This window comes from Dama dama, chromosome 26, assembly GCF_033118175.1.
Source record: "Dama dama isolate Ldn47 chromosome 26, ASM3311817v1, whole genome shotgun sequence".
Classification (NCBI taxonomy): Eukaryota; Metazoa; Chordata; class Mammalia; order Artiodactyla; family Cervidae; genus Dama; species Dama dama.
The window spans coordinates 54,410,214-54,437,888 of NC_083706.1; the positions used below are offsets into that span (position 1 = coordinate 54,410,214).

A 27,675-nucleotide genomic window follows, 5' to 3' on the forward strand; every position below is an offset into this window, starting at 1 on the left:
GTAGCCCACCAGGTTTCTCTGTAGGTGGACTTTTCCAGGCAAGAATACTGGAGTGGACTGCCCTTCCCCTCTCCAGGGTATCCTTCTGACCCAGGAGTCGAACCCAGGTCTCCTGCATTGCAGGTAGACTCTTAGCCACTAGGGAAGCCCACTGTATGAGGCAGGAAGCTAAAACCTGGTGCTCTGGGACAACCTAGCGGGGCGGGAGGGGGTGGGAGATGGGAAGGAGGTTCAAGAGGGAGGGGACACATGTACACCCATGGCTGATCCGTGTTGATGTATGGCAGAAACCAACACCATATTCTAAAGGAATTATCCTCCAACTAAAAATAAATAATTTCTTTAAAAGAACATATATTTTGAAAAGTAGATGCTTTAAAAGTTACACTTCAGTAATCTGGGAAAGGTTTCCCTCCCAGACAGTCTGGACCACAGGGGCAAAAGAGGTCCATCCAGGGCGACGCTGCAGGAGGCCACTGCGCAGGTTCCTCTGGACCGCAACGGCCTGGACCGAGGCTCGCGCTGTCCACAGCCCTGGGCCCAGGCCTGCATCTTGGGGCTCTCGTTGCTTACAATCTGTCCTCTCTGCACTGTTTTTAAGAACCACAGGAGCGCACTTCCAGTTACAAAGTCTGGGATGAAAGGTACAGCGTAGGAAATACAGTCACTAACGCTGTAGTAACTTTGTGTGGTGACAGATGGTAACTGGACTTACTGAGCTGATCATGTCATAACGCCTAAAACTACTGAATCACTGTTACACCTAAAACTCCAGTAATACCGTAAGTCACTTATACTTCAATAAAAAGGAACCATGGGAAATCATGATGATAAAACAGTTTACAGACTGAAAACCTTCCCAGGTCTGCAGGGCGCTGTCATTCAGGTTACTGCCCGGGTCGCTGGGTGTCTCCGCCGGCCGCCATGGCGGCACCAGCGGCGTGTGCCCTCCGGGACGGCAACCCCACGTGAATGGCGTGCCCGCGTGGGAATCTGGTCTCCTTCGTCATCCGTCAGGGAGGTGCTCGCCTGCGATCAATCGGCCCGCCTTGCGGGGAGGGCAGCGTGCCGCTGGGACCCTGACGGCACGAGACCCGACACGCGCAGCTTGGAGAGAGGCACCCCTTCGGGGCCTCCACTCCTCCCAGAACACCTCTTGTCAGCCCGGCGCTCCCCTCCGCTCCTCCCAGAGCACCTCCCATCCGCTCGGTGCTCCCCTCGCTCCTCCCAGGACACCTCCCGTCCGCTCCGTGCTCCCCTCGCTCCTCCCACAGGACACCTCCCGGCCGCCCGGCCCCCCCTTGCTCCTCCCAGGACACCTCCCGGCCGCACCGTGCTCCCCTCGCTCCTCCCAGGACACCTCCCGGCCGCCTGGCCCCCCCTTGCTCCTCCCAGGACACCTCCCATCCGCTCCGTGCTCCCCTCGCTCCTCCCAGGACACCTCCCGGCCGCCCGGCCCCCCCTCGCTCCTCCCAGGACACCTCCCGGCCGCACCGTGCTCCCCTCGCTCCTCCCAGGACACCTCCCGGCCGCCCGGCCCCGCCTCGCTCCAGCAGGCCGAGGTCTGCCTGGATGGCAGGACGCAGGCCTCAGAGCTGTGGACACTCCCAGCTGTGTTCACCTCTGTACCAACGCCACGGGGGCCTCAAAAAAACACTCCCTGGGTTAAAGTGCACACACATGAAATATGAAATCGTCGAACGGGGACTTCCCTGGTGGTCCAGTGGCAAAGAATCCGCCTGCCAATGCATGGGTTCAACCCCTGGTTTAGGGAGCTCCCGCACGCCTCTGACCTACCAAGCCCGGGCACCACACGCGCCGAGCTCCTGAGCCCGAGAGCCCCGGCTCTGCATCGGGAGAAGCCGCCGCAGGGAGGAGCCCGCGTGCAGCAAGGGAGAGACCCAGCACCGCCAAGAAACAACTGATTAATTTTAAAAAATTAAATAAACATAGTCCGCCACAGAGACACCCAGGGGGCGCTCCGCCACACGAAGAGGTGTGTGCGTGCTCAGTCCCTGCAGTCCTGTCTGACTCTCTGCGACCCCACGGACTGCAGCCCTCCAGGCTCCTCTGTCCACGGGATTCTCCCGGCCAGAATACCAGAGTGGGTGGCCATGCCCTCCTCCGGCGGATCTGCCTGACTCAGGGCTCGAACCCGGGTCTCCTGCATTGCAGGCGGGCTCTTTACCGTCTGCCCACCGCGGAAGCACGCGGAGGCGTGCGCAGTCCCCAACAGTGCCCGCGGTCTGCCGTCAGGAGGAGGGAGGCCTGGCGGACAGCAGGACGGCGATCCCGGGCCCTCTGGGGCCTTGTGGAAGACACTGGTCAAACAAACCTCGCGCTGCCCCGTCTGTAACCTTGACCCCCGTGGCTCTCCCCCGCGCTCGGGCTCTCAGTCCTCTTCGCTGGGGCGCCGTGGCCGGGTGACGCCCCGCACGCAGCGCGTCAGCTCGGGCAGCGGCCGCCTTTCACGCCCGCTCCCTCTTCGCGGATACTCCCACTTCCGGAAGAAAGGGAACCCTCTCACACGTTCTGAGGTTGGCAGAGAGGAAGTTCTGTCACAAGTTTAAATAGATGTACGTTTCCACACATTTTTTACAGCGAATATGTCTTACGCATATTTCTGTCAAAACCTTAGCACCGAGGAGTCGTTCGTTAAGACTATGGAGTCTGTCCTGTGAGGTGCCTGACTGGAAAGCCAGTCTTCCACAGCCTTGAGTGACTAAGTCAGGCCCGGTTCCTGTGTGAAAAGGTTACTTTATGAGGCAGACACATCCTAAGCTGAGCCTCACTTCTGCCTGAGAATCTGAAGACCGGGGCAGGGGGAGCTGCGAGCTTGAGAAGCAGAGGCTCGGTGTCCGCAGCAGCCCCACGGGCCTCGCCCCCGGACCCTCCGTCGGAGCAGGGTCTCCTCAGGGGCCTCCGAGTCAGCGCCCCCGTCTACACTCCGGGCCAGCAAGCGGCGCTGAGACTCTGCGGAGGAGCCGGTGAGCCCTTCTTCGGCTGTGGGGAGGAGCAGTCCTGAAAGGGACGCAAACTCATTTCTTCCAGAGTCTATCTGAACAGTGAGGACACAGAAATTGATTTCTTTAAATCCGTTTCTTAAAATCTCTGCCAAGTCCCCTTCTTGAAAGGAGGCTTCCCAGGCGGCACCAGTGGTAAAGAACCCGCCTGCCGATGTAAGAGACTCGATCCCTGAGTCAGGAAAATCTCCTGGAGGAAGGCATGGCAACCCACTCCAGCATTCTTGGAAAATCCCATGGACAGAGCAGCCTGGCGGGCTACAGTCCACAGGACAGCAGAGGGTTGGACATGACTGAAGCGATGGAGCAGGCAAGCAGGCACGCCTCTTGAAAGTGGGAACACAGTTTGAAGACAGTGGATAAGGAATTCCCGCCATTTCAAGGCTTTTAGGGCTTCCCTGATAGCTCAGTTGGTAAACAATCTGCCTGCAAGGCAGGAGACCCCGGTTCAATTCCTGGGTCAGGAATTGACCCAGGTCAATCCCGCTGGACAAGGGAAAGGCTACCCACTCCAGTATTCTTGGGCTTTCTTCCTGAGTCAGCTGGTAAAGAATCTGCCTGTAATGCCGGAGACCTGGGTTCCATCCCTGGGTTGGGAAGATCCCCTGGAGAAGGGAAAGGCTGCCCACTCCAGTATGCTGGCCTGGAGAATTCCATGGACTGTATAGTCCATGGGGTCGCAGAGAGTCGGACACGACTGAGCGGCTTTCACTTTCACCATCTCAGGAGAGCCCTGGGGTTCGCCTGTCATCTCCACTGAGCGGGGGCATCTCCTTCCCCTCACCCTGGGCACCACACAGAGGAAGACAGGCCCAGCAGTTTCCCTCGGGCTTCCCGTTTAATGTGGCCGTTCCATTATTCACTCGTTACTATTGCACATGCATTGTAATAATAATGGCCCGTGATCATATCTAATGTATACATTATTACACATTACACACTCAGCATACATTCAGTATGCAAACCATGCTACAATGTTCCTATTACATCTAAATAATAAGTCCAGGCTGCATTACTCAAATCTTCCCCAGGATCAGTAACCAATGTGTTAAGAAAGAAAGATACACACATTTGTATATGATAACGGATTCCTTGACAACCTGGCCATTCTGGGCACTAAGTCATTGGCGTCTGTGTGCATCAAATTGGTTGCCCACAGAAAAGGGTACGGCAATAACATCCTTCCAGGCAAATTCAACTGTACAAAAAAAATGCAAAGCATTCTGCCAAGAGAAATAACACATGCATCATATGGTTCCCAGAGATAAGTGCATATTTATACATGTGTCTCCTGATTTCTCTCTTCCTCTCTGAGAAGTGATTTAGAACTACAAGATGCTTAAAGGGAAAAAAAAAAAAAAATCAGCGATACCAGTTCTACATGGAGCACCCAACAGCTCCTATTTTATGAAACCGCTGCCCTTTCGACTCTCCACAGAAGCTGAATTACTGGAGCAGGCGCCCTGCCTTAAACAAACTGGGCCACTGGAGCAGAGAGCCAACCAGCCACACTGCTGCGGGGTGGGCGTCCGCAGGCCCACACGAGGAACATGACCTCAGATACTCTTTCCATTGAAAGAGGGCTTAGTGCTTTCCAAACGCCCGAAGGGAGGAATCTGTGTTCATCAAAATAATATATTCTTCTAACATGAGGGGTCAGCAAACTCCAGCCCGTGCCAGGTTTTGTAAATAAGGTCATTCATCCCTGCACTGCCCATGTCTTCCCGCCACAGCAGCAGAGCTAAGCCGTGATGACAGAAGCTGTGTCCCACCAAGTCTAAAACAGGAACGATCAAGCCCTTCACAGAAACAGTCCAACCCTGTTCTCAGACAACACATTCGTGTTGATGCTTTCACAGTTTTAGCATTTACTTTGAAATAGTCTGTTTCTCACTAGTCTTAGGTAACCACCGTACTGACTGAATCGATTACTTTATATAATCTTCTGATTCGGAAACATCCGACAGGAAAGGTACCTTCTGCTGTTGTTCTGTCACTAAGGCGTGTCTCATTCTTTGGGACCCTGTGGACTGCAGTGTACCAGCCTCCTCCCAGAGTTCGCTCAGATTCCTAGCCACTGCGTCAGTGATGCTGTCAAACCATCTCATCCTCCGTCGCCCCCTTCTCCTGCCCTCAATCTTTCCCAGCATCAGGGTCTTTTCCAATGAGTTGGCTCTTCCCATCAGGTGGCCAAAGTATAGGAGCTTCAGCTTCAGCATCAGCCCTTCCAATGAATATTCAAGGTTGATTTCCTCTGGAATTGACTTGCTAACCTAAATTCCATCTGTGCCAAATTTATAAATAAAGCTACATTCCCTCTGCAGTTTTAATATATTATCCAGAAGAATCACTTGTAAAAGCTGAGGACTAAGAACAGACATCTGAAACTTCTGATTTCTGGCCCAGCAATGGGGACCTGTTCCTAACAAGGGGAGATCACCCCCCGCCCCCCGGGACCGAGGGTGGTCTGCATCCTATGTGGGTGCACACCCTGAGCCCGTAAGGAGAGACAAGGCCCTCCAGCAAGTGCAGGAGAGTCTGGAAGTACAGGGTGAGCACCAAGAAGAATGGTCCACCCTGAGGCTTGTGGGGCGGCGGGGGGGGGGGACGGCAACCCTTGTGGAGAGACGTCCCTCTGCTCCGGGTAGGGTGGGGTGGGGAGGAATCGCCAGCAGAGCATGAAAGTGAAGGTCGCTCAGTCGTGTCTGACTCTTTGTGACCCAATGGACTATACAGTCCATGGAATTCTCCAGGCCAGAATACTGGAGTGGGTAGCCTTTCCCTTCTCCAGGGGATCTTCCCAACCCAGGGATCGAACCCAGGTCTCCTGCATTGCAGGCAGATTCTTTACCAGCTGAGCTACCAGGGAAGCCCAAGAATACTGGAGTGGGTAGCCTATCCCTTCTCCAGCGGATCTTCCCGACCCAGGGATTGAACTGGGGTCTCCTACCATGCAGGCAGATTCTTTACCAACTGAGCTATGAGGGGATTCCATCCGCTGGATTCACCTCCCAAGTCAACCACCTCTGTTTTCAGGGAAAGTCGAACTAAGAAACTATAGAGTTCCTTGAAATCGTTCCTCAAGGGAAACTGAGTATTAAGAGAACTGCTGGAGCCAGAGGTGTGAGCCCAGGGTGATTTCACAGACACGCGTCCACATTCAGCTCCAGGCGACCTGCAGGAGCGCTCAGCTGAGACCCCCCCAGCCTCTCACCGGCTTCAGCCGGGCACTCACACCACCGGGAGCAGCTACTATGCCACTCGCAGATGGTTCACAGACTCCTGCACTTGAGGACGGGCTCCTCACACAAGAGGAGAGAGCAGGACAAACGAGGCAATGACAGCCAGCAGGCGACACACGCAGCAGGTCAGCCCCCAACACCAGAGCCAGGAAGATGGGTCACCCAGGCTGCCAGCACCAGCTCTGCAGCGGGAGGGCCTGCAACTTCCCCAACCACGCTGCATTACAGAACCCTCCGGGAAGCCAAAGATCCTTCTAAAAATCAGAGGCAGTATTTTAAGGATTTTTAAAAACTGTTGTGCATTTTCTTTGAGTATGGTTTTTCCAGTAGTCATGTATGGATGTGAGAGTTGGACTATAAAGTAAGCTGAGCACTGAAGAATTGATGCTTTTGAACTGTGGTGTTGGAGAAGACTCTTGAGAGTCCCTTGGACTGCAAGGAGATCCAACTAGTCCATCCTAAAGGAAATCAGTCCTGGGTGTTCATTGGAAGGACTGATATTTAAGCTAAAGCTCCAATACTTTGGCCACCTGATGTGAAGAACTGACTCATCTGAAAAGACCCTGATGCTGGGAAAGATTGAGGGCAGGAGAAGAAGGGACGACAGAGGATGAGATGGTTGGATGGCATCACTGACTCAATGGACATGAGTTTGAGCAAGCTGTGGGAGTTGGTGATGGACGGGGAGGCCTGGTGTGCTGCAGTCCATGGGGTTGCAAAGAGTCAGACACGACTGAGCAATTGAACTAAACTGAACTTTAATATTAAAAAAAAATCAGCTGAGCCTCTCATACATAACATAAAATCAGAATGAAAACCTCACAGATCTAAAGTTGTTACAATTCAATGAAGTCCAAAGTGCTCTGACTCAGATCTGTCATTTCTTCTTTGGGGAAGCTAACATATATTGAGCACCTGTTTTACAGGTAAGCAGAGCTTAGCTCAGAAATCAAGCAGAGCTGAGGCGTGAACACACATCTTTTCCCAAAACACGTTTCCAGTGTTGCTCTTGGGAAGCCTTCATCTGCTGCACACTTCATGAGTGATTCCTGCTGAAGACTCTGCAGGTGATCTGAGATCCAGAGAGAGCCCACCTCGACCCCACAGTTAAGGAGAGACAGAGGAACAGTGAGCAGTTTCAGCATCACGACAGACTACCCACACAGCTCAGGTCTCCATATAAAAAGCAGAGGGGTGGGCAGGAAGCACTGGCCAGGGCAGCACAGCTGAATGAATGCCCCTGGAACTGCTTTTAATTTTTATGAACTATTCCCCATTGAAAGTGAGAGACTGATAGTTGCTCAGTTATGTCCGACTCTTTGTGACCCTATGGACTGCAGCCCGCCAGGCTCCTCTGTCCATGGGATTCCCCAGGCAAGAATCCTGGAGTCGGGTGCCATTCCCTTCTCCAGGGGATCTTCCCAACCTGGGGATGGAATCCATGTCTCCTGCATTGCAGAAGATTCTTTACTGTCTGAGTCACCAAGAAAGCCCCACACTACTGAAAAATGGAAGCAATTCAGTATTTTTTTCAAAAATACACATGTCCACTATACAGTATGAAAGAATTTCAAAAGATCATAAAAGATAAAAGCACAATTCCTCAAATTATTTGTCAAGTTTTTAATGAAAATAGTATAAGTCATTGATAGCTTTGTTCCAGATAAATGCAAACCAGATACAGAGTGTTATTTTTTTTTTTTTAATGGCTGAAAGTGTAGCCTCGAAATTCATGCTTAAAGAGGTTAACTGTTCAGGGGCACATTCTCACTTCTCTCCAAGTGAGAGTTCATTAAATCACAAAAGAAAAGTTTAACACATATATATAGGACTCAGACCATTCACATAGCTAATTCAGAACGTAGACCAACAATCTACAAAATTCTGACGTCAATAAAGAGCCAGTTGCAAAGAAAATATCATACCTACGAAACAAATCTAACCCGTGCTGCCCTCCGGACGGAGGCCAGAGGGGAGTGACACCCCGGGCCGGTGCCCAGCCCGCCTGAGACCGCCCAGCACCCAGCAAGGCCAGCTGCGGAGCTTCCCCACCCGAACTGAGCGCGGGGAGGCCCCGCAGAAACCAGAAATGTCCCTCCTGCGTCAGGCCAAGTGAACATGAGCGATTCAGAGACACAAGGAAACAGAGGTCAAAGACCCGGGAGGCACAGAGGCCCCAAAATGGGGAAAAGGACAGCCATTCAAAAAATAGATCCCCTAAATGGGAGAATGCTCATGATCGGCACTTTTTTTTTCCTTCAGTTCTTTTCTCTTTCCAAAAATCCTTTCCTTTTATTTTCAACACATTTTCCTTTAATTCCTTGCCAAGAAAGTGGAATCGCTCTAAGACTCCAGCCATTTCCTGCTATCAGTGTTTCCAGAAGCTGCGCTTCCTGTAACTACAAAGAAAACACCTTCCCTGCCCAGTGGATGCGCTGGGCAGCCTTCCCCTCACTTCCCTCTGCCCCCGACCATCTCCTGCCCCCGATGCCCTCGTGGGGCTGCTCTGCCTCCCTCCCAGAAGATGGTCCCTCGGGGCTCCACGGGGCCCCGGGATGCACGGACGCAGCGTGCTCTGGCACTTCCTGTGTTCAAGGCATCGTTGCCAACGCTGGACACACATCATTTCATTTCATCTTCGCTCCAACGTGGACTTGTCTAACCCCCAAGCACCACCTTAGGCCACGTCCTCAGCACCCGCTTAACAGATGAGGGACACAGACTCACGTTTCAGGGCCTCGGACTACCTGCTTTTCCTTCCTGAGAAGCCACCAGCCCCCAAAGCACCAGGGAACACTGGCCAGGGTCGGCGGTGTATCAACAGAGAAAGAAAAGACAAACAAGAGAATGAACTGTTAGCATCTCTCTCCACACACACCCCCTCCCCAGGGGTGTGTGTCTGTTCACGTCTCATCATCACATTTGCAAAAAGATCGGGTCATCCCACCTGAAACCTGGTACCCAAAAACTTGCTGTCGTAATAGTCTGGGGTACTTTTCACCAGACTGAAACCCACAAGTCATAATAATTTTGCATCTCAAGAATCTGCCCAGGATACATTTCAAAAAATGTACCAATACAAAACAAATAGAGTTGAAAAACCACTTAGGAAAAAAAAGTGACAGATTTCCTAATGATGGTCCATTTGACAAAAGAAAAAAAAAGGTTACAAAACACAGAAGGTGCCAGAACTCCCCAGCTATGACAGGATCTCAGGAGAAATGCAATTCAACGAGAGCACTAACATTAATAAAGAATAACCTTTAACATGAAGGCATTCCCAGTGACCTGAAAAGCCTTGAAAGCATCTGCGGTGCTCAACAGAGTGAAAGGACAGATTCCAACCCCCTCCCCTGGATCCACACATCCCATCCAGGGAAACAGAACAGGGGTCATCAGGGCTGTCCCTGAAACCCCGGCTACTATGGGGAAACCGTGCCTTCAAGCAAGAGGCCCAAGTACGTGCAAGCTGACAACGTCTCGTCCCTAAGGCTAGGGTGTGTAACAAGGATTAACTGTGTGAAGATCCCAGAAGCAAGGACACACGGGTCAAAGAAATTGGTGAAGGTAGTGCCCGGCTGATGCTTAAGGTTAGGAAAGGGTTTGCACAAAATCCAGTAACTAGGAAGGAAGCAGCAGCTAAAATAAAACCAATGGGTGGACTAGGAGGAAATAATATTAAGTGATAAGACAAAGAAAAACGTCAACGGTATAAGCAGAACACAGGAAAAATTAGCAGGGGTGAAGTTCAAACTAAGGGGATAGGAAAGAAACCCACTCAGACGCTCAGAGGAACAGGGAAGAGCAACTGTAAACCTAAAATAAAGCCAGAGAAGGACCAGAAATGTGAGGATCTAAAGAATTCGGTTCCACCACAAAGCACAGCCAGAAGGAGGGCACTGTCCTTGGTGGAGAGTGAGGTCTCTGAGGTCAGGGCGGCTTTCCACCGGGTCTGCCCAGACGGCGCCCACAGTGGCCAAAAAGGATGAATGAATGCATGAGCCCACACCTTCCCGGCTCGAAAGGAAAAACCCCGATCACCGCCGTGAGGGAATAAATTGCAATCAACTGCACCGGCTCCTGCCGAGGGGCATCATTCAGTGGCAAGACCACTCAAGGTCACATTTGCACTCCCTTAAGAAGCTCTAAAATGTAAAGCCCACATTTTCACAGGGAAGACACTCAGTTTCTTGCCAAAATGTAGTGATTTCCACCAGATGAAGCTGGCTGGGCAGCTCTCCAACAGTGTAAACAATAGTTCATCTCTTAAATGTGAAACCGTAGACTCTATCGGAGTCAGAAACTACATTAAAATAGAAGTGGCTTTGTTTCCATTTTCAAATCTGCGCATGACGTAGATGCACGTAGAAAGGAGCTGATAAGTATGAGAGGTAATTGATGCATTCATTTTTTGTGTGTTTTTTTTTTTTTTAATATGCATGGTTTGACATTTCGAGATCTTGTGTAGGAGAAGTAAGTGGGAGGCTAGAGGAAGGCAGAATCAAGTGAACAAACCTTCGGGGCTGAAAAATCAACTATGATCTCAACAGGAGGACAATAAAAAAAAAAAAAGAAAAGATTACATCAACCACTAACTAGGGCAACTATACTTTGGCCACCTGAAGTGAAGAGCCAACTCACTGGCAAAGACCCTGATGCTGGGAAAGATTGAGGGCAGGAGAAGGGGACGACAGAGGATGAGATGGTTGGATGGCATCACAACTCAACGGATGTGAGTTTGAGCAAGCTCTGGGAGATGGTGATGGACAGGGAAGCCTGGCGTGCTGCAGTCCATGGGGTCGCAAAGAGTCGGACATGACTGAGCAAATGAACACCACCACCAGTTAGTTAAATGGCATTTCAGTAAAGTCTTACTTCCTTTTCAATTTAATTTTGAATAGGTAATAAATGACGTTATTCAGAAATCAAAAAAAATATAAAAAACTATGGAGTGACATCTCCCTACATCTCCTGTTGCCCCTGTCCCCGGGTATCCACTGCTCCCATCCCCACCGAACTGCCAGCGAAGCACTGGGCATGCTTTCTGAGCTTCCGCCATGTTTCTTTATGCAGCACGGACACACGCAGGCATACACTTCCATTGTCCTTTCTAACACAAAAGTGTGGGTGTGTGCACGGCTTTACATCTTGCTTTTTCCCGCATGACGATGTACACGAAGAACTTCAGTGCACTGATTTCACTGCTCCAGGCTTCCTTCAGCCAGGTTCCTGCAGGCCAACTTCAGGTCGTTTCTTCAACTGTTCTCTTCAACCAGGGCTGCAGTCAATTAATACCGGGCTTCTCAGGTGGCACTAGTGGTAAAGAACCCACCTGCCAATACCAGAGACACAGGAGATATGGGTTCGATCCCAGGATCAGGAAGATCCCCTGGAGGAGGGCAGGACAACCCACTCCAAGATTCTTGCCTGGAGAATCCCCATGGACAGAGGAGCCCAGTGGGCTACAGTCCACAGGGTCGCAAAGAGTCAGATACGACTGAATCGACTTAGCATGCATATTAACACCGGGTGAAGTCATCTTGCCTGTGTGTGGGTACATCTGAATGACAAACTCCCAGAAGTAAAACAACTGACTCAATGTGAAGTGAAAGTCACTCAGTCGTGTCTGACGCTGCCACCCCGTGGACTGTAGCCCGCCAGGTTCCTCTGTCCATGGAATTCTCCAGACCAGAGTACTGGAGTGGGTTGCCATTTCCTTCTACAGGGAATCTTCCCAACCCAGGGATCAAACCCAGGTCTTCTGCACTGCAGGCAGATTCTTTACCGTCTGAACCACCACGGGAGCCCAACTGATTCAACGGGTACATGTACTGTTAATATGATGAACACCACCATACTGCTCTCTTCCTGGGCTGTACCAACGGGTGTTCCCGCCAGGGACGCACACCAATACCTGTTTCCTCATAAAATTACCAATGCTGTGTTAAACAATCTACTGAGTTTTGCAAATCTGACAGGAGAAAAGGGTACCTTGGTGTGCTTTTAAATGGCATTTGTCTTATTGTGAAAGAGGCTGAGCATCTCTTTGTTCATATCCTTTGACTATTTTTATTGGGTTGTTCTTTTTCTTCATCATTCTGGTAGGCAGAGCTCTGCTGTGATATGGACTATTAGAGATTTCTTACAAGGCTGACGGTAAAGAAGAGCCTGATGGCCCTGTTGGAAGCAGGACAGAGCCAGTGCAGGAAGGCAGAGGGCATCACAGAATAAATTGTGATTCGATGTTATTTAGGACTATCAAAAGGCATTTTTGCAAATGCAAACTAACTTCTCAATCATTTCTTTGGTTAATTCTAGATTTTGAGTCACATTTAATGGCTCTCCCTTCTCCAAGGCAAAATGGGACACAACTGAACTGAACTGAACTCCAAGGCTAGAAAGTAATTTCCTTTTTTCTATGGTATCTTTTTTTAAATGTATGTTTAAACATATGATCCATATGGAATTTATCCTGGAGTAAAAGATACGCTCTAATTTTGTTTCCAGATGAGTACGCAGTTGTCCCCAAATCGTTTATTCAATAGTCCGTCTCTACTTCTCCTATATGAGATGACACTTTTGAAGTACACTAAACTCCTCTACGTGTCTGACTCTACTAAGGCCTTTCTGTTCTGTTGTATTGGTTTATCTATTCACATGCCAGTACCACACTGTGTGAATCTCTGCAGTTTTATATGTAGGTATTTAACCTGCCTTAAAGATTAAAAGACATTTACTCCTTGGAAGGAAAGTTATGACCAACCTAGATAGCATATTAAAAAAGCAGAGACATTGCTTTGCCAACAAAGGTCCATCTGGTCAAGGCTATGGTTTTTCCAGTGGTCATGTATGGATGTGAGAGTTGGACTGTGAAGAAAGCTGAGCAACAAAGAATTGATGCTTTTGAACTGTGGTGTTGGAGAAGACTCTTGAGAGTCCCTTGGACTGCGAGGAGATCCAACCAGTCCATCCTGAAGGAGATCAGTCCTGGGTGTTCATTGGAGGGACTGATGCTGAAGCTAAAACTCCAGTACTTTGACCACCTCATGCAAAGAGTTGACTCATTGGAAAAGACCCTGATGCTGGGACGGATTGGGGGCAGGAGGAGAAGGGGACGACAGAGGATGAGATGGCTGGATGGCATCACCGACTCGACAGGCATGAGTTTGAGTAAACTCCGGGAGTTGGTGATGGACAGGGAGGCCTGGCGTGCTGCGATTCATGGGGTTGCAAAGAGTCGGACACGACTGAGTGACTGAACTGAACTGAACTGAAGATAATTAATCATGAGATACAAAGAACATTATCCTAAAAAGGCACCATGACTGAGGACATGAGAATGTTTCCAAAGTAAACTTCTGGTCCTGGGACAAAAGAAAATTTGGAAAAAAGCATGCAGTCTTAATAGGAAAGATAAACTGTATAATGACCCAAATGGAGGCAGCACAGTGATCAAGCTCCTGTGGGTATCACTGCAGAGGTTTATTTGAGAAGCTGCTAGGACGCTGGGGCAGGAGGGCACACTCAGGGCGTGGACAGAGAAGCACCATGGTGATCGGGCTCCTCTGGGTATCACTGCAGAGGTTTATTTCAGAAGCTGCTGGAACCGCAGGACGGGAGGGCACACTCAGGGCGTGGACAGAGAGGCGCAGTCTGACTGCCCCCCGCTCAGGGTGCTCCGCTCCAGCAGTGACGCGTTCTTCCTGCAAAACTGCCTCTTACACAGCACTCGCCGACTTCTGAAAGTTCAGATACGCTTGCATGCTTATAAATAATTCATCACATCCAAACACATGGCACTGTTTCAGCACTTCATAAGCAACGCTTTCTCTTTCCTAGTCTAGAAAATGTTTTCGTCAAAGTAAAAAGCTTTTTATCATCGCCTCGGGAGCTAAAGCTGAGGCGGCCAGAATGCTCTTAACACTGATCACCCCTCCGCCCACAGCCCTGGAGCTCTCCGAGCCCGCAGCTCAGGCACAGGAAGACGCCGCTCTCAGCGACTCCGAGGCCCTGGTCACTGGGGCCAAAGAGCGTACTCGGACCCCGAGGAAAAGGAAAAAGAATCAAAGGAAGTTTCGGCTTACACAAGCAGAATTTATCGGCCACGTTACTTATCTCTTTGTTCCTTTGTGGAAACTCAACGTTTTTACAGGACCATCTTGCTCATTTTCTCCCACTTTTACACCTTCTTATTTATTCCTTAGACTTCTGTCATTGGCATTTGTGCTAGGCACCGAGGTTAAGAAAAGGAATAAAAGATGCTTCCTGCCCTCGGGGAGCACACGAGTGTGGACCAGTACAAGCTCCAGGCACTAGGGAGACACAGATGGGTCCGTGAGCAGGCTGGGAGCAGGGCTGGACTCCAGAGGACCCGAAGCTACCTCGGTGGGTGGGAAAGGGCTGGGGGTAGGAGGAGACCTCCTGACCCAGCCAGAAGCCCGGGGTCACAAGCGGTTGGCACCGTGGGCACTGGAGGGGAGGCGGGGCGGGAGGTGTTGGGGGGTTGCTACACGGAGAGCTTTAAAGGCAGACGGAGGGGGATGCAGAGGCCTTCCTGGGGGCAGTGGATGCCATTAAAGCACATGCTTCTTACTGCGAACCCCTCCACCAGTCACCAGTGATCGCCTTTCACCTTGTCCGTAACCCCTCATCATGGAGCAGCTCGTTGAAGGCAAGGATGGATCAGGGCCGCTTCATGAGCAGTGGGGACAAAGGCAGCTGGTGCTCAGCAGACGAGCTCATCGTCTGATGACGCCCCTCTCCCACCCAGACGCTGGAGGACCTCAGGGTGGGGGCGGAGTAGGGGGGCTGGGGGGGCAGTCTCTCCCGGCTCCCTCCCACCAGCTTTATCTTCCCTCCTCTGCAGGAAGCACCCACCAGATCACCCCACTTCTGTGTCCCGGATTCTGACGGCAGGGTCTCCCTCCAGCCTCAGCTCTGCACACCTAACACTCTTTCCCCTCTAGACACTTCTCAAGCCTCACCCCGCCAAATGATTTTCACCAAGATGTGTCCTGAGAGCTCACAAGTGTCCACGCTTCCTGGTTCAGCACAGACGCGTGTGCCCACCGGCTCCACGACAGCTCACACTCACCCACGCCTGCCGACGCATGGTGAAGGGTGAGCCCTCCATGCGCCTTTCACCGTACACCTTCCCTCCTGCAAGGCTCTCCACTCTTCCTGTCACTCCGCTAACTGTCCGGCCTCTCGTCCACCCCCTCTAACCAGGGCAGACATTCCGATCACGCCCCTGACTCTTGCGTGGCCCCGGGCAGCTCGGCTTGGGGGACTCGCCCTCCTACCCTCCCACTCCCATCCCTCTGAGCCCAGGGCGCTGCCGAGTCAGGGAGCCGGGCAGGAGGGCCCTCGAGGGGCTGTCAGGACCGCCCACCCCCAGCCCGTCGGCACCCTGCCTGCTCGGCCTGCCGCCCTCTCCGAGCACAAGGTCCCTCCGCTGGCCGGGCCTTCCCAATCCACCACAGGCCGCTCCCCCAGCGGCTCCGAGGTCCTGTCCTCCTCGCTTTTGCTTAGTCCTCAAACTCCTTTTCCTCAACGAAAAACTCTCAGGCCAGTCCTAGGTGGGGAAAAGCCAGCACGTCCCTCCCCGGGTCATGGGGCAACCCCTAGGTCTCGGGGCGACCCCTGGGCCACGGGGAGAACCCTGGGTCTCGGGGCGGCCGCTGGGCCATGGGGCGACCCCTGGGCCTCAGGGTGACTCCCTTTCCTTCTGCGAGGACTGAACAGTCTTGTCTCCGCCACCCCTCAGCCCCTGCAGACGGCTCCGCCTCTGCCGCTCCCAGGAAACCCGCGGAGGCCTACGGCAGCTCCCTAGCCCCACTGATTTGGGAAACCCGGGGCGCTGGCCGCCTCGCCTCCAGGTCCTTCTTCCAGACTCCGCGACATGCGTGTTCTGCTCTGCTTCGCCTCCTGGCTCTCAGACGGCCCCTCCTCAGGGCCTCCACGGCCCTTTCCCTCCCGTTGGCCTTGCCTCTGGCCCTGCCCACCCCCATGGTTATTTCCGGTTCCCATTCGGAACGTGGCCCCACCTGCTCCCTGGGGAGTCACAGATCTCATGTCCCTGCAGTGGGGTCCAGAGCCCCCGTCACTCATCAGAGCCAGGGGGAGCCCCACTCCACAGCAACACGGCTGTTTACTGAGCGACCCCACCAAGGCCCTCGGCTTCACGTGAAGCACCCGCAGACTCACGGCGGGGGACTCACAACCCCACGGCTTTAAACATCACGATTATCTAAATCCTCCAGTCTCGGTCCATTGACCCCTCTGATTTCCAGACCTAACGTATCCAACTGCCTTCTCGTCAGCTCCACTGAACCGCGCCGCGGGCATCGCGGACTTGGCGTGGCCACGCAAGACGCCCGAGTCCCTCCCGTCACAGCAGTTTCACTTGGTGGCCGGCGCTCCAGCCAAACGCTGGGCCCTCTTCTGGATGCCTCGTCCCCCTCACTCCACACTGCTGATCCACTTACACGTCTCATGTCTTCTATCCCCAAACACAGCCCCGAAGCCACGGAATTCGACGGCTTCCATTGCCATCATCACCAACCCTGATCCAAACGACCACTGTCTCTGGTAACGACAACACCAAGGTGGCCTTCGGGTCACCGTATCCACCACAGCCCCTCAGACTCTCTGGCCCAACGGCAGGCAGAATGGGGTGAGCTCACGAATCACCCATCACACACCTGCCTAGAGCCTTCCGAGACCGTTCCCCACCAGGGAGCAAAACGCAAACTCGACAGGGCCCTGACCTCCGTGGGCACTGCAGGGGGCTGCTCCCTGAGGGTCAGGCCTCACTCTGCTCCTCGGGGCAACCTCTGTCTGGGGTGACCTCTTCCTCATACCCACCCAGCTGGCAGCCCTCGGTAGCTGACATTCCAGTGTAACTTCCTCTTCCAAGAGACTCTCATGGACCACCCAGACTGCAGCAGCCAACCCTGAAGTTTCACTCACTGCAAACTCTGGAGATGCTTGACATTTCTGATATTTGGGGTCCAGGAGTCTGACGGCTCAGGGCCTGCACCGGAGCAGAAGGCGCCGCCGGCAGTGCTTGCCACAGAGCAGGCGCGGCGTCTTTCCACGCGGATCTTTCTTTTCTCGGGACTCAGGACCGTGACCCCACCGCCCACACGCACCCCCACTGTCCCTGACCTCACGCGGTCACCCAGCCCGTCTCGGCCCAGGCCCAGCCTCCCCGCACCTGGGGGAGGGCCTGCCACAAAGGAGCCCCCCACCTCCGCCTCTGCCTCCCAGAAGCCCAGCTCCACCACGGAAGGTGGTCTTCTCACCTTCCCCCTTCTCTCTCTGTACAGCCCTTCAAAGGCCAGCCGTGAGACCCTCGGCAGCGGCCCCGGGAAGCTCGGTCAATCTCACAGCCCCCTCCCCAGGACGTCCCTCAGCCACCTCCTGATGGAACAGGGGAGCACCAGCTCTGGCTGCCTGCGGGTCTCTGTCTTCCCCATCAGTCTCTGCTTTCCACTGCCTCTGTCACTACAATCACTAAAAGGATGCCATCTATAGGCTTCCCTGGTGGCTCAGAGGATAAAGCATCTGCCCGCAATGCAGGAGACCTGGGTTTGATCCCCGGGTCAGGAAGATCCCCTGGAGAAGGACATGGCAACCCACCCACTCCAGTACTCTTGCCTGGAAAATTCCACGGATGGAGGAGCCTGGTAGGCTACAGTCCATGGGATCGCAGAGACTCACACGCGACTGAGCTACTTCACGTCCTTAATGGTCTGCCTTGGAGAACCTGCCCCACGGTCAGAATGTGAAACTAAAGAGCCTTTGTTCAGCTCAGGGGAACACCCTGACCCTGCCCTGGGTTAATGGGCAGGAACCAAGAAACTAACACATCCCCTCCCTGAGGCCGGCCTCTTATTGACTCCCTCAGGTCCTCGCCCTCGCTGTTCTATAAAAGACCCAGCCTCCAGACTCCCATAGACGGTACTCTTGGACACTAGTCTGCCATCGTCCTGGATGCCAGACTTCGGAATTAACTTGCTGCTCCTAGCATCCAAACCTCATCTTCCGATTACTGGCTTGTCCTGCAGGGAGCAGACCACGCCTGGACTCAGGAACACAGACAGTAGGCTCCGATGTGCCCTTCCCCGGCCAGCAAGGCCTTCCCTGGCCCTCTTACCCCGGCCCTGGCTGGAAGAACCCTCCACTGCAAGACCCGGCCCAGCTGCTCTGGAACATTTTCTGGGCCCTCTGAGGACAGGGCCTCAGCTCGGGCCCCGGAGCCGCTTCACCGAGGAACCTGCTGTCCGCCGGCCTGTCTCCGTGCTCCCTGACACCTGGCGGACTGACTCCCGGCTCCACAGCACAAGGGCCAAGGCCAAGGGCGCTTCTGATGAGGGGCCCTCGGCTTCTAAGCTCCTAGAAGGCAGACATCATGTTGTTGTTCGGCTTCCTTTTGCCTCTGAATTTTCAACACAAGGATCTGAGCTCCTCCCATGGATGTATCACCATCTCTCCAGGCTCAGGACTGTAACCCAGGAAGACGAGCCCCTGACCTCAGGCTCCCACCAGGCTCGCCTTCCGCACAGGGGGGAGGCAGGAGCAAGTGAGCCAGTTACTGAGCATGGGAACTGCAGAGGTGCAGAGTGCAACGAGGAGAATCAGAGTGCTAGGCACCCTCTATTTCCTTCGTAAGATCTGAGCAGGTCCACCGCTGAGCTGACTGTGGCGCCAATCATTGCAAAATTCAGGCTCAAATTGAAGAAAGGAGGGAAAACCACACTTTGGAGAAAGACCTGGCAACCCACTCCAGTATTCTTGCCTGGAGAATCCTAGCAGGTTACAGTCCATGGGGTCGCAAAAAGTTGGACACAACTGAGCAACTTCACTTTCACTTTCGTTCATTCAGGTATGACCTAAATCAAATCCCTTATGATTATACAGTGGGCGTGATGAATAGATTAAGGGATTAGATCTGGTAGACAGAGTGCCTGAAGAACTATAGACAGTGGTTCTTACATTTTATAGGAGGCGGTGACCAGAACCATCCCAAAGAAAAAGAATTGCCAGAAGGCAAAGTGATTGTCTGAGAAGGTCTTACACATAGCTGAGGAAAGAAGAGAAATGAAAGGCAGGGAGAAAGGAAAAGATAAACCCAACTGAGTGCAGAGTTCCAGAGAATAGCAAGGAGAGATAAGAAAGCCTCCATAAGTGAACAATGTAAAGAAATTGAGGAAAACAATAGAATGTGAAAGACTAGAGATCTCTTCAAGAAAACTGTAGATACCAAGGGAACATTTCATGCAAAGATAAAAGGACATGCCCAATAAAGGACAGAAACAGCAAGGACCTAATAGAAGGAGAAGAGATTAGAAAGATGTGGCAAGAATACAAAGAAGAACCATACAAAAAAGGTCTTAATGACCTGGATAACCAGGATGGTGTGGTCACTCACACAGAGCCAGACATCCTAGATTGTGAAGTCAAGTGGGCCTTAGGAACTATCACTACTAATGAAGTTAACAGAGGTGATGGAATTCCAGCTAAGCAACTTCTAATCCTAAAAGATGATGCTATGAAAGTGTTGCACTCAATATGTCAGCAAATTTGGAAAACTCAGCAGTGGCCACAGGACTGCAAAAGGTCAGTTTTCATTCCAATCTCAAAGAAGGGCAATGCCAAAGAGTGCTCAAACTACCATACAGTTGCCCTCATTTCACAGGCTAACAAGGAATGGTCAAAATCCTTCAAGCTAGGCTTCAGCAGTATGTGAACCAAAATCTTCCAGATGTTCAAGCTGGATTTAGAAAAAGCAGAGGAACCAGAGATCAAATCGCAAACATTTGTTGGATTATAAAGAAAGCAAGGGAATTCCAGAAAAAGACATCTTCTGCTTTGACTGACTAGCTAAAGCCTTTGACTGTGTTGTTCAGTCACTAAGTCATGTCCAATCCTTTGCGATCCCATGGACTGCAGCACACCAGCCTTCCCTGTCCTTCACTATCTCCAGGAGTTTGTTCAAACCCGTGTCCATTGAGTCGGTGATGCCATCCAACCATCTCATCCTCTGTCACCCCCTTCTCCTGCCCTCAGTCTTTCCTAGCATCAGGGTCTTTTCCAGTGAGTCAGCTCTTCCCATCAAGTGGTCAAGGTACTGGAGCTTCAGCTTCCACATCAGTCCTTCCAATGAATATTCAGGATTGATTTCCTTTAGGATGAAGCGGCTGGATTTCCTTGCTATTCAAGGGATTCTCAAGAGTCTTCTCCAGCACCACAGTTTGAAAGCATCATTTTTTGGGCGCTCAGCCTTCTTTACAGTCCAACTTTCACATCTGTACAAGACTTCAAATCTGACTGTGGGGGTGGAAAATTCTTAAAGAGATGGGGAAACCAGACCACCTTACCTGTCACCTGAAAAGCCTGTATTCAGATCAAGAAGGAACAGTTATAACTGAACACAGAACAATGGACTGGTTCAAAACTGGGAAAGGACTACATCAAGGCTGTATATTGTCACCCTGCTTATTTAACTTGTATGCAGAGTGCATCATGGGAAATGCCAGGCTGGATGAAGCACAAGCTGGATCAAGATTTCCAGGAGAAATATCAGTAACCTCAGATATGCAGGCCTCTAGTGGCAGGAAGCAAAGAGAAACTAAAGAGCCTCTTGATGAAGGTGAAAGAGGAGAGAAAAATCTGGTTTAAAATCCAACATTAAAAAACTAGGATCATGGCATCCAGTCCCATCACTTCATGTCAAATAGATGGGGAAAAGGTGAAAACAGTGACAGATTTTCTTTTCTTGGCCTCCAAAATCACTGCAGATGGTGACTGAAGTCATGAAATTAAAAGACACTTGCTCCTTGGAAGAAAAGCTATGACAAACCTGGACAGCATATTAAAAAGCAGAGACATCACTTTACCAACAAAAGTCTGTATAGTCAAAGCTATCATTTTTCCAGTTGTCATGTACAAATGTGAGAGTTGGACCATAAAACAGGCTGAGGACCGAAAAATTGATGCTTTTGAACTGTGGTGTTGGAGAAGACTCTTGAGAGTCCCTTGGACTGCAAGGAGATCAAACTAGTCAATCCTAAAGGAAATCAGTCCTGAATATTCATCGGAAGGACTGATGCTGAAACTGAAGCTCCAATACTTTGGCCACCTGATGTGAAGAGTCAACTCATCGGAAAAGACCCTGATGCTGGGAAAGACTGAAAGCAAAAGAGAAGGGGAGGAAGAGAGAGGCAGAAAAAGTTGGATAGCATCACTGACTCAATGCACATGAGTTTGAGCAAACTCTGGAAGACAGTGAAGGACAGGGAAGCCTGGCATGCTGCAGTCCACAGGGTCACAAAAAAAACAGTGGGACAAGAGTGGGAGACTATATAACAACTTAGTGGAGTTTCCCCTTAGATAGATTTAGATCAGCTGGAGGAACTCGATTTACATTTTAAAAGGAAATTAAAATGTTTCAAATTAAAACTAAGAGTTCTCCTTTTAAGAGGGAAATATTCCTTTTTCATTAAAATTATGTTTTCTTTCCTTCTCAGAATTCGTGAGCTGATTTTAACAAACAACAGTTAACAGTGTATTAACTGGTAAAATGTTCACCACATCAAGCTTAACCTTCTGTACAGTAAACAAAATCTATTACCTCGTACACTGCATTTGTGTGTGTGTGTGGTAAGTACTTTTAAGATCTACTCCCTTAGTAACTTTCAAATAGGCACTACAGTATTAATAATTACAGTCACCATGCTATATCCCCATCATTTATTTATTGGACCTCACTTATTTTTGTTAATGGGATAGAAAGAGTTTTAGATGCAAAATTACCTAAAGCTAATGTGTCAGGGTGACATTGCAGAAGACACCATCTTCTACTGTTTCCACTGTTTCTCATTCAAATGTTTAGGGGTTATCTTTGTTCGTGGAAGTTTCTTGAAATCAAAAGAAGAATTTTGTGAAACTAAAAATTGACGAATCTGAATAATTCCACCTGGTTCAAACCGCTTCTCCTTTGGATTAAACCCTGATGCCACTAGTCAGGACAGACACCGGCACCCCCACTTCGCTGGGCTCTTTCCTGATCTCACCCGGGCCTGGCGGCAAGTCCTCACAGCGCTCCTTTGCTGTTATCTTGGTGGGTGTCCTATGGGCACTGCAGCTCCTTGGAAGAACTAGTTTCCGCGTTGGCACCTCTCTGTCAGTTGCTGGTAACTGATTTACACCCGGTGTCGCTGCTGTGTGGTCAGCCTGGCATCCCACTGCAATCCCAGGATCATCAGGTCCGCAGGAACAAGTTCAGTGTGAAGTCTAGTGTAGCGTCTGTGTGTTACACACACTCGCTCTTAAAAGGGATCATATTTATCTCAGCTTGCTCAAGTGTTGGCCACACAGTATCTTAAGTCTCAAGAAACAGAGCAAAGAGTGGTTAGCCAGGGGTGTAGACTGTATTAAAAATCCACCTTTCCTAGACACATACACATTTTCTGTTGAGAATATTTTAGAAATATACAACAAATTATAGCATGAAGACGTGTCTGCCGCCAGCACCAACACACACTTTCTCATCCTGTCTCACTCTCTGTCCTGTCTCACTGTCCTCGCTGGCTCTGTGCTCTCTGAGCAGTATTTTTCTTTTCTACAGCTCTGTGCCTTATTCACAGCAGCCTGTGGGGGCAACACCCATGAGAAGAGAGGCAGGAGCATTTGTGAGAGGAAGAGAGAGACAAGGACCTTCCTTTAACTTTTGTGTGTCCTGAGGGCAGGATTCCCAACTCAGCTCCAAAAGTCCTTGCCCCACTGGTGTACACAGCCCCTGCACGCCCTGCCACGCTCCACGTGTAGACAAGGTGAGCTGTTTCCTCCAGAAGACAATGCAGCTCCCAGTGGCCTGTCAAAGCGTGACCTCTTGGCTTTCCTTTCCTGTCTGTGTGCATGCACACACAGAGACACACACACATACACACACACCACTGCAAAGTGGACTTCACAGCAACACCTCTCCGAGCAGTGAAGTCCTGAGGCCCAGTGCCGGAGGACAAGCTCGGAGGTCAGCGATGAAAGGCGGATGGCTGATGCAGTCAGCACCAGCCTGCTAGGGTCGGAGAGCGCCTGTCGACCCTCCCGGCGCTGGGCGACAGTGCCGCGCTTGCTTCTCGGAGGCTCTCTTTTTCTGGTTGGTGAACTCTTGGACCACAGCCTGCTAGGGGAGCACCTGGCAAGTGGCAGGAACTCTTAATAAGTGTTTGCTCCGTGCATTACCGAGCGAATCAGTGAATCTGTGTGAACCAAAATGCGAGCCAAAATGGACAGGAGTGGAAACAGGACATTACACTCTCAAAACACGATTTGCTTTCTGATGATGATACAACAGGCATTCCTACAAACAACAATCAGACACAGCAGCCTTTACGTGACAACTTGCTTGTGAGACCCAGAAGAGATCAGACAGAAAGGAAAAAAGGGAATAAACGTGCACCAGCTATGACACGTGGGCACTTTTGCATTCTTACAGAAGCCCAAATTTTGCTCAAAAAGACTCGTTTTCATTGACAAGTATCAAACAAGTCTGCCAAGCTTCAGGTACTTCAGCAGTTCTCACAAATGTGGCTTGTCACGCAGCAACAGACAGAAAGAGAGTCCCCAACGTGAAGGACACAGTGTCAGAGCAGAGACTGGCTGTGGTCCTTAAAGCCACCATCGAGCCTCTTGCCGTTTTTGCAGTGAGGTGGGTCCAAGAATAGATTTTTCTCAAAAGTGTGCTTGTGTGTGTGTGTGTGTGAAAGTCACTCAGTTGTGTCCGACTCTTTGAACCCCATGGACTATACAGTCCATGGAATTCTCCAGGCCAGAGCACTGGAGCGGGTAGCCGTTCCCTTCTCCAGGGGATCTTCCCAACTGAGCGACCTTTAGTATTCACTACCTTAGTAATGTCCCAAAGATTTTTATAAGCAGTGGTTCCTATTCAAACCCCAAGCTAATTCTCACTGACTTGGTTAAGGGGGAAAAAAAACAACAACAAGAAACGAACAAAAAGCCTCAACAACTCTTGAGTCTACACTGGGCCTCTCCCTGTGGAAGCTCCCTGCAGAGCTGGGGGGTGGGAAGCGGTGGATGGCCCTCTCCCCGGGATCCTCTGTCTTTCCAAAAGGAAAGTTTGCTAAGGACTCTGCCAGGACACCTCCATCCTACCTGAGCTGTTCATCTTCATTCTTCTCCCCAACATCCCTCCCAACCTGCCCCACCCCAGACAACCAGCAGTAACAACAGAAACAAACTTCATCACTTTAGGGAAATCCCTACACACCCAGGCTCCCTAGCACAACCTTCCTCCCAAAACTTTCATATGCAAGGTATGGGAGCCTGCACCCCTCTCTCCCTCCCTTCAACCAGGTGCAAATTGTGAAAAGTAGCTGTTTTATTTTTTACTGAAAGAAATCCCTAGTGCAGGAGGAAGGGGTCAGACGGGAACCCCAGTCCTAGGCACCAGACTAACCCAACTCAAGTCAAGAGTGAGTGAGTTAGGAGCTCCACGCTCTCCACCAACCTTCATTCAGTTCACGGCCAGGCGGGGCCCGTTTCAGCGAGTACAGATGTCCATGCCTAACACAGATGCCCACGCCTAACACGCCTAAGGGCAGCAGGGGAGGCCGCGCCCCCAGACCGCGTCCTTCCTGAACCGCAGCATCTAGGAATCAAGCAACACCCGCAGGTGGGGGCCCGAAGGAGGCAGACACCTGAGGGCTGCCCTGCGGGTCGGACTTGGGGGAGGCTACAGGCTGGGGGTGTCCGCTGGGAGTCCAGGGCCCACGCCCCGCTGTCCTTTCAGGTCAATGGCAAACACGAGCAGAGACCGCCGCCAGCGGCTCCAGACCGCCAACAAGCGTTCGCGAGGCCGCTGGGCCCCGCGGCCCGCGCGGGCTGAACCTCGCCAGGGAGGCGGGAGCTCGCAGCGGGATGGGGGGCGGCAGCCAGGCCCCACCAGACACGCTCACACGCCCGGGAACGGCACCCCCAGAGGCTCCCGGGCGGGCGGCGAGCTCAGACGGGTTCCGGCCCCGAGGAGGGGTCGGACCCCGGGTGCCCGGGAGGTGCAGGTCGGCCGGGGTTGTGGAGTGAGCGGCAGACGGGAGCGGGAAGCCGAAAACGGCCACCTTGGAACCGCCGGCTGGGAGAAGGCGCCGCGGAAACGCGGGTCCCCGGCGAGAGGCAGACAAAGGCTCGGGTGCGCACGCGGTGGACGGTGGCGCCGGAACCCGCGCCGAGGGCCGCGAGGAGCCGCGCCCGACCCGGCTGGCGCCGGAGTCGCCCGGGGTTCCCGCGGGCGCGACCTCCCGCCCCGCCCCGGTCTCCGGTCCTCACCTCGCTCGCCCTCCATCCAAGACAACGGCGACCCCCTCCTCCGCGCACCCGGCGCCTCTTCCCTGAACATCTCCTGCCTCCTGCCTCCTAGCAAATATCTGCCTCGATGCATCTGCTCGGTTTTGCCCCCCTCCCCCGTGACACGCCTTCCGCCACCCCTGCTCCGGCGCGCTCCGAGTCCCGCTCGCGGGGAGTGCCCGAGGTCCCGGGTGGGGCGCGGCCCCAGGGGTCCGGACCGGCGGCGCCGTTCTCCCTCGCCCTGACACCCCATTGTCCTGCCCCTTACCAACCCGAGCACCGGTAAGCCCCAGGATCTAGACCCTAGAGAAAGTGGACTCTGGGCGGAGGCGCGCCCATCTCCATGCGGTCAGTCCACGCTCTGGAACAGGGTCGCAGTGGGGCCCGGGGTAGCCAGGCCGGACCGCGACACCGAGCCCGGGGAACCGCCAGTGCCTCCACCTTGGGGAGCGCGGGGTCCCGGGGCCCTGGCCTGTCCTCCTCCAGCCGGTGGACGCAGCGGGCGAGACCCCCCGGAGGAAAGGAAGCGCCTCTGCTCCAGCCAAGTGGCCCCAGGCTTAAGAGAGAGGAGCCGGCGTCCGTGGTGCGGGAGTTGATAGCAGACGTGCAGGGCAAGCGTGGCCAGAAACAGCCCCGGGGGCCCGAGGCGGGCAGCAGGTCCCGTCCCAAGCGCGCGGCTCCCGCCGCCCTCCCGGCTCACCCTTCCCCGCAACACGAGGAGCCTGGGGAAGCCCGCGGTTCCGGGCTGGCCGAGTCCCCCGCCCCTCCAGAGAAGCCCACCGCCGGCCGGCCGCCCAACGCCCCCCTGGCCGGCCACACACACCCGGCCCGCCGCCCGCCGCGGGGAACGCGGAGCCTGGCACTTACTGGGGCTCAGGAAACACTCCGTCAGCCTTCGGAAGCAGCTCGCATTATTAGAAGGTCCATCTTCCATGTCGGAGCCGAAGAGCAGCGGGAACGCGGCGGCGAGCGCGGCGCCGGGGCCTCGGGGCCGCCGCGTCGTTCGGCCGCCGCCGCCCGGGCTGGGACCGGGACCGTGAGCGAGGCAGCCCCCGCCGGCACCCGGGAAGCCGCGGGAGCCCGCGCGGGGGGCGGCCGGGCCGAACGGGAGCCGGGGCGGCGGCGGCGGCGGCCGGGGCCCGGCACGGGCCGAGAGCAGCAAGCCCCGGAGCGCGGGGGAGAGGAAGAGCCGCCGCCGCCCGCCGCCGCCGCGGTGACTCCTGCTGGGGGGGACGCTCAGAGGAGCCGCCTCTTGTCCTCTGCCGCCGCCAGCATCGCCGCCGCCTCCTCGGGCCGCCGCCGCCGCCGCCGCTGCGCCCTCCCTTCCTGGGAGACGCGCGGGGAGGTGGAAGGCAGATGAGGAGGGGAGAAGAGAAGGCGGGGGTTGGGGGGGCGGCGGCCAGAAGTAAAAGGAAGATGGAGCGGAGGCGCGGACCGGGGAGGAGAAGGCGAGCGCGAAGGGAGCGCGCGCTGCGACCCAGCCGCCCCCGCCGCCGCGCGCAGACAGGGCGCCGGGGCCCCCCGGGGGGCTGGCGCGGCCAGCGGAAGAGGGGGGCGGGCGCGGGGACCAGGCGCGCTCGGCCGGGCCGCGGCCAGGCGGCTCAGGGGCCGGGCCCGGGCCCGCTGCGCTCCTCCCGCCGGCGGCGCTGCGCCCGGGCTCCGGGCGGAGTTTGCCGGAGCCGGGCTCGTCCCCCGCCGCGGGCAGGGGGGCCTGGGGGCGGGGAGCGAGTGGCTCTTCGGGGCTGGCCATGGCCCCCCTCCTCCTCCTGGGGCTGCGGGTGGGGGCTGGCCGCGGGCGGGAGGGGCGCGCGACGGGCCGGGACTCCGCGGGCTCCGCCCCCGCAGGGCCAGCCCTCCCGGGCCGGTCGGCCCGATCGTCAGTCTAGTCCTCCTCTCCGGTCTTCCGCGCCCGCTCGGCTCAGTCTTCACACTGTATTCCGCATGGGGGGCGGGAGGACCCGGGGCCCGGAGGGCGAGTCCCCCGCGGCGGCGCCTGGCTGCCGGCCGGCGCGCACAATCGGCGTGCTCCCGGCGGGCGAGGG

General features: G+C 53.7%; 1 protein-coding gene across 1 annotated transcript in view; it reads right to left on the bottom strand.

The window, feature by feature from the left end:
• The window catches only part of PDE10A (phosphodiesterase 10A), a 253,728-nt gene extending 226,345 nt beyond the window's left edge, over positions 1–27,383 (bottom strand). The window contains exon 1 of the mRNA XM_061130077.1: positions 26,501–27,383. Coding sequence (XP_060986060.1) covers positions 26,501–27,383 — 883 coding nt within the window. The remainder of the gene's footprint in view (positions 1–26,500) is intronic.
• Between the last annotated feature and the right edge of the window lie 292 nt (positions 27,384–27,675).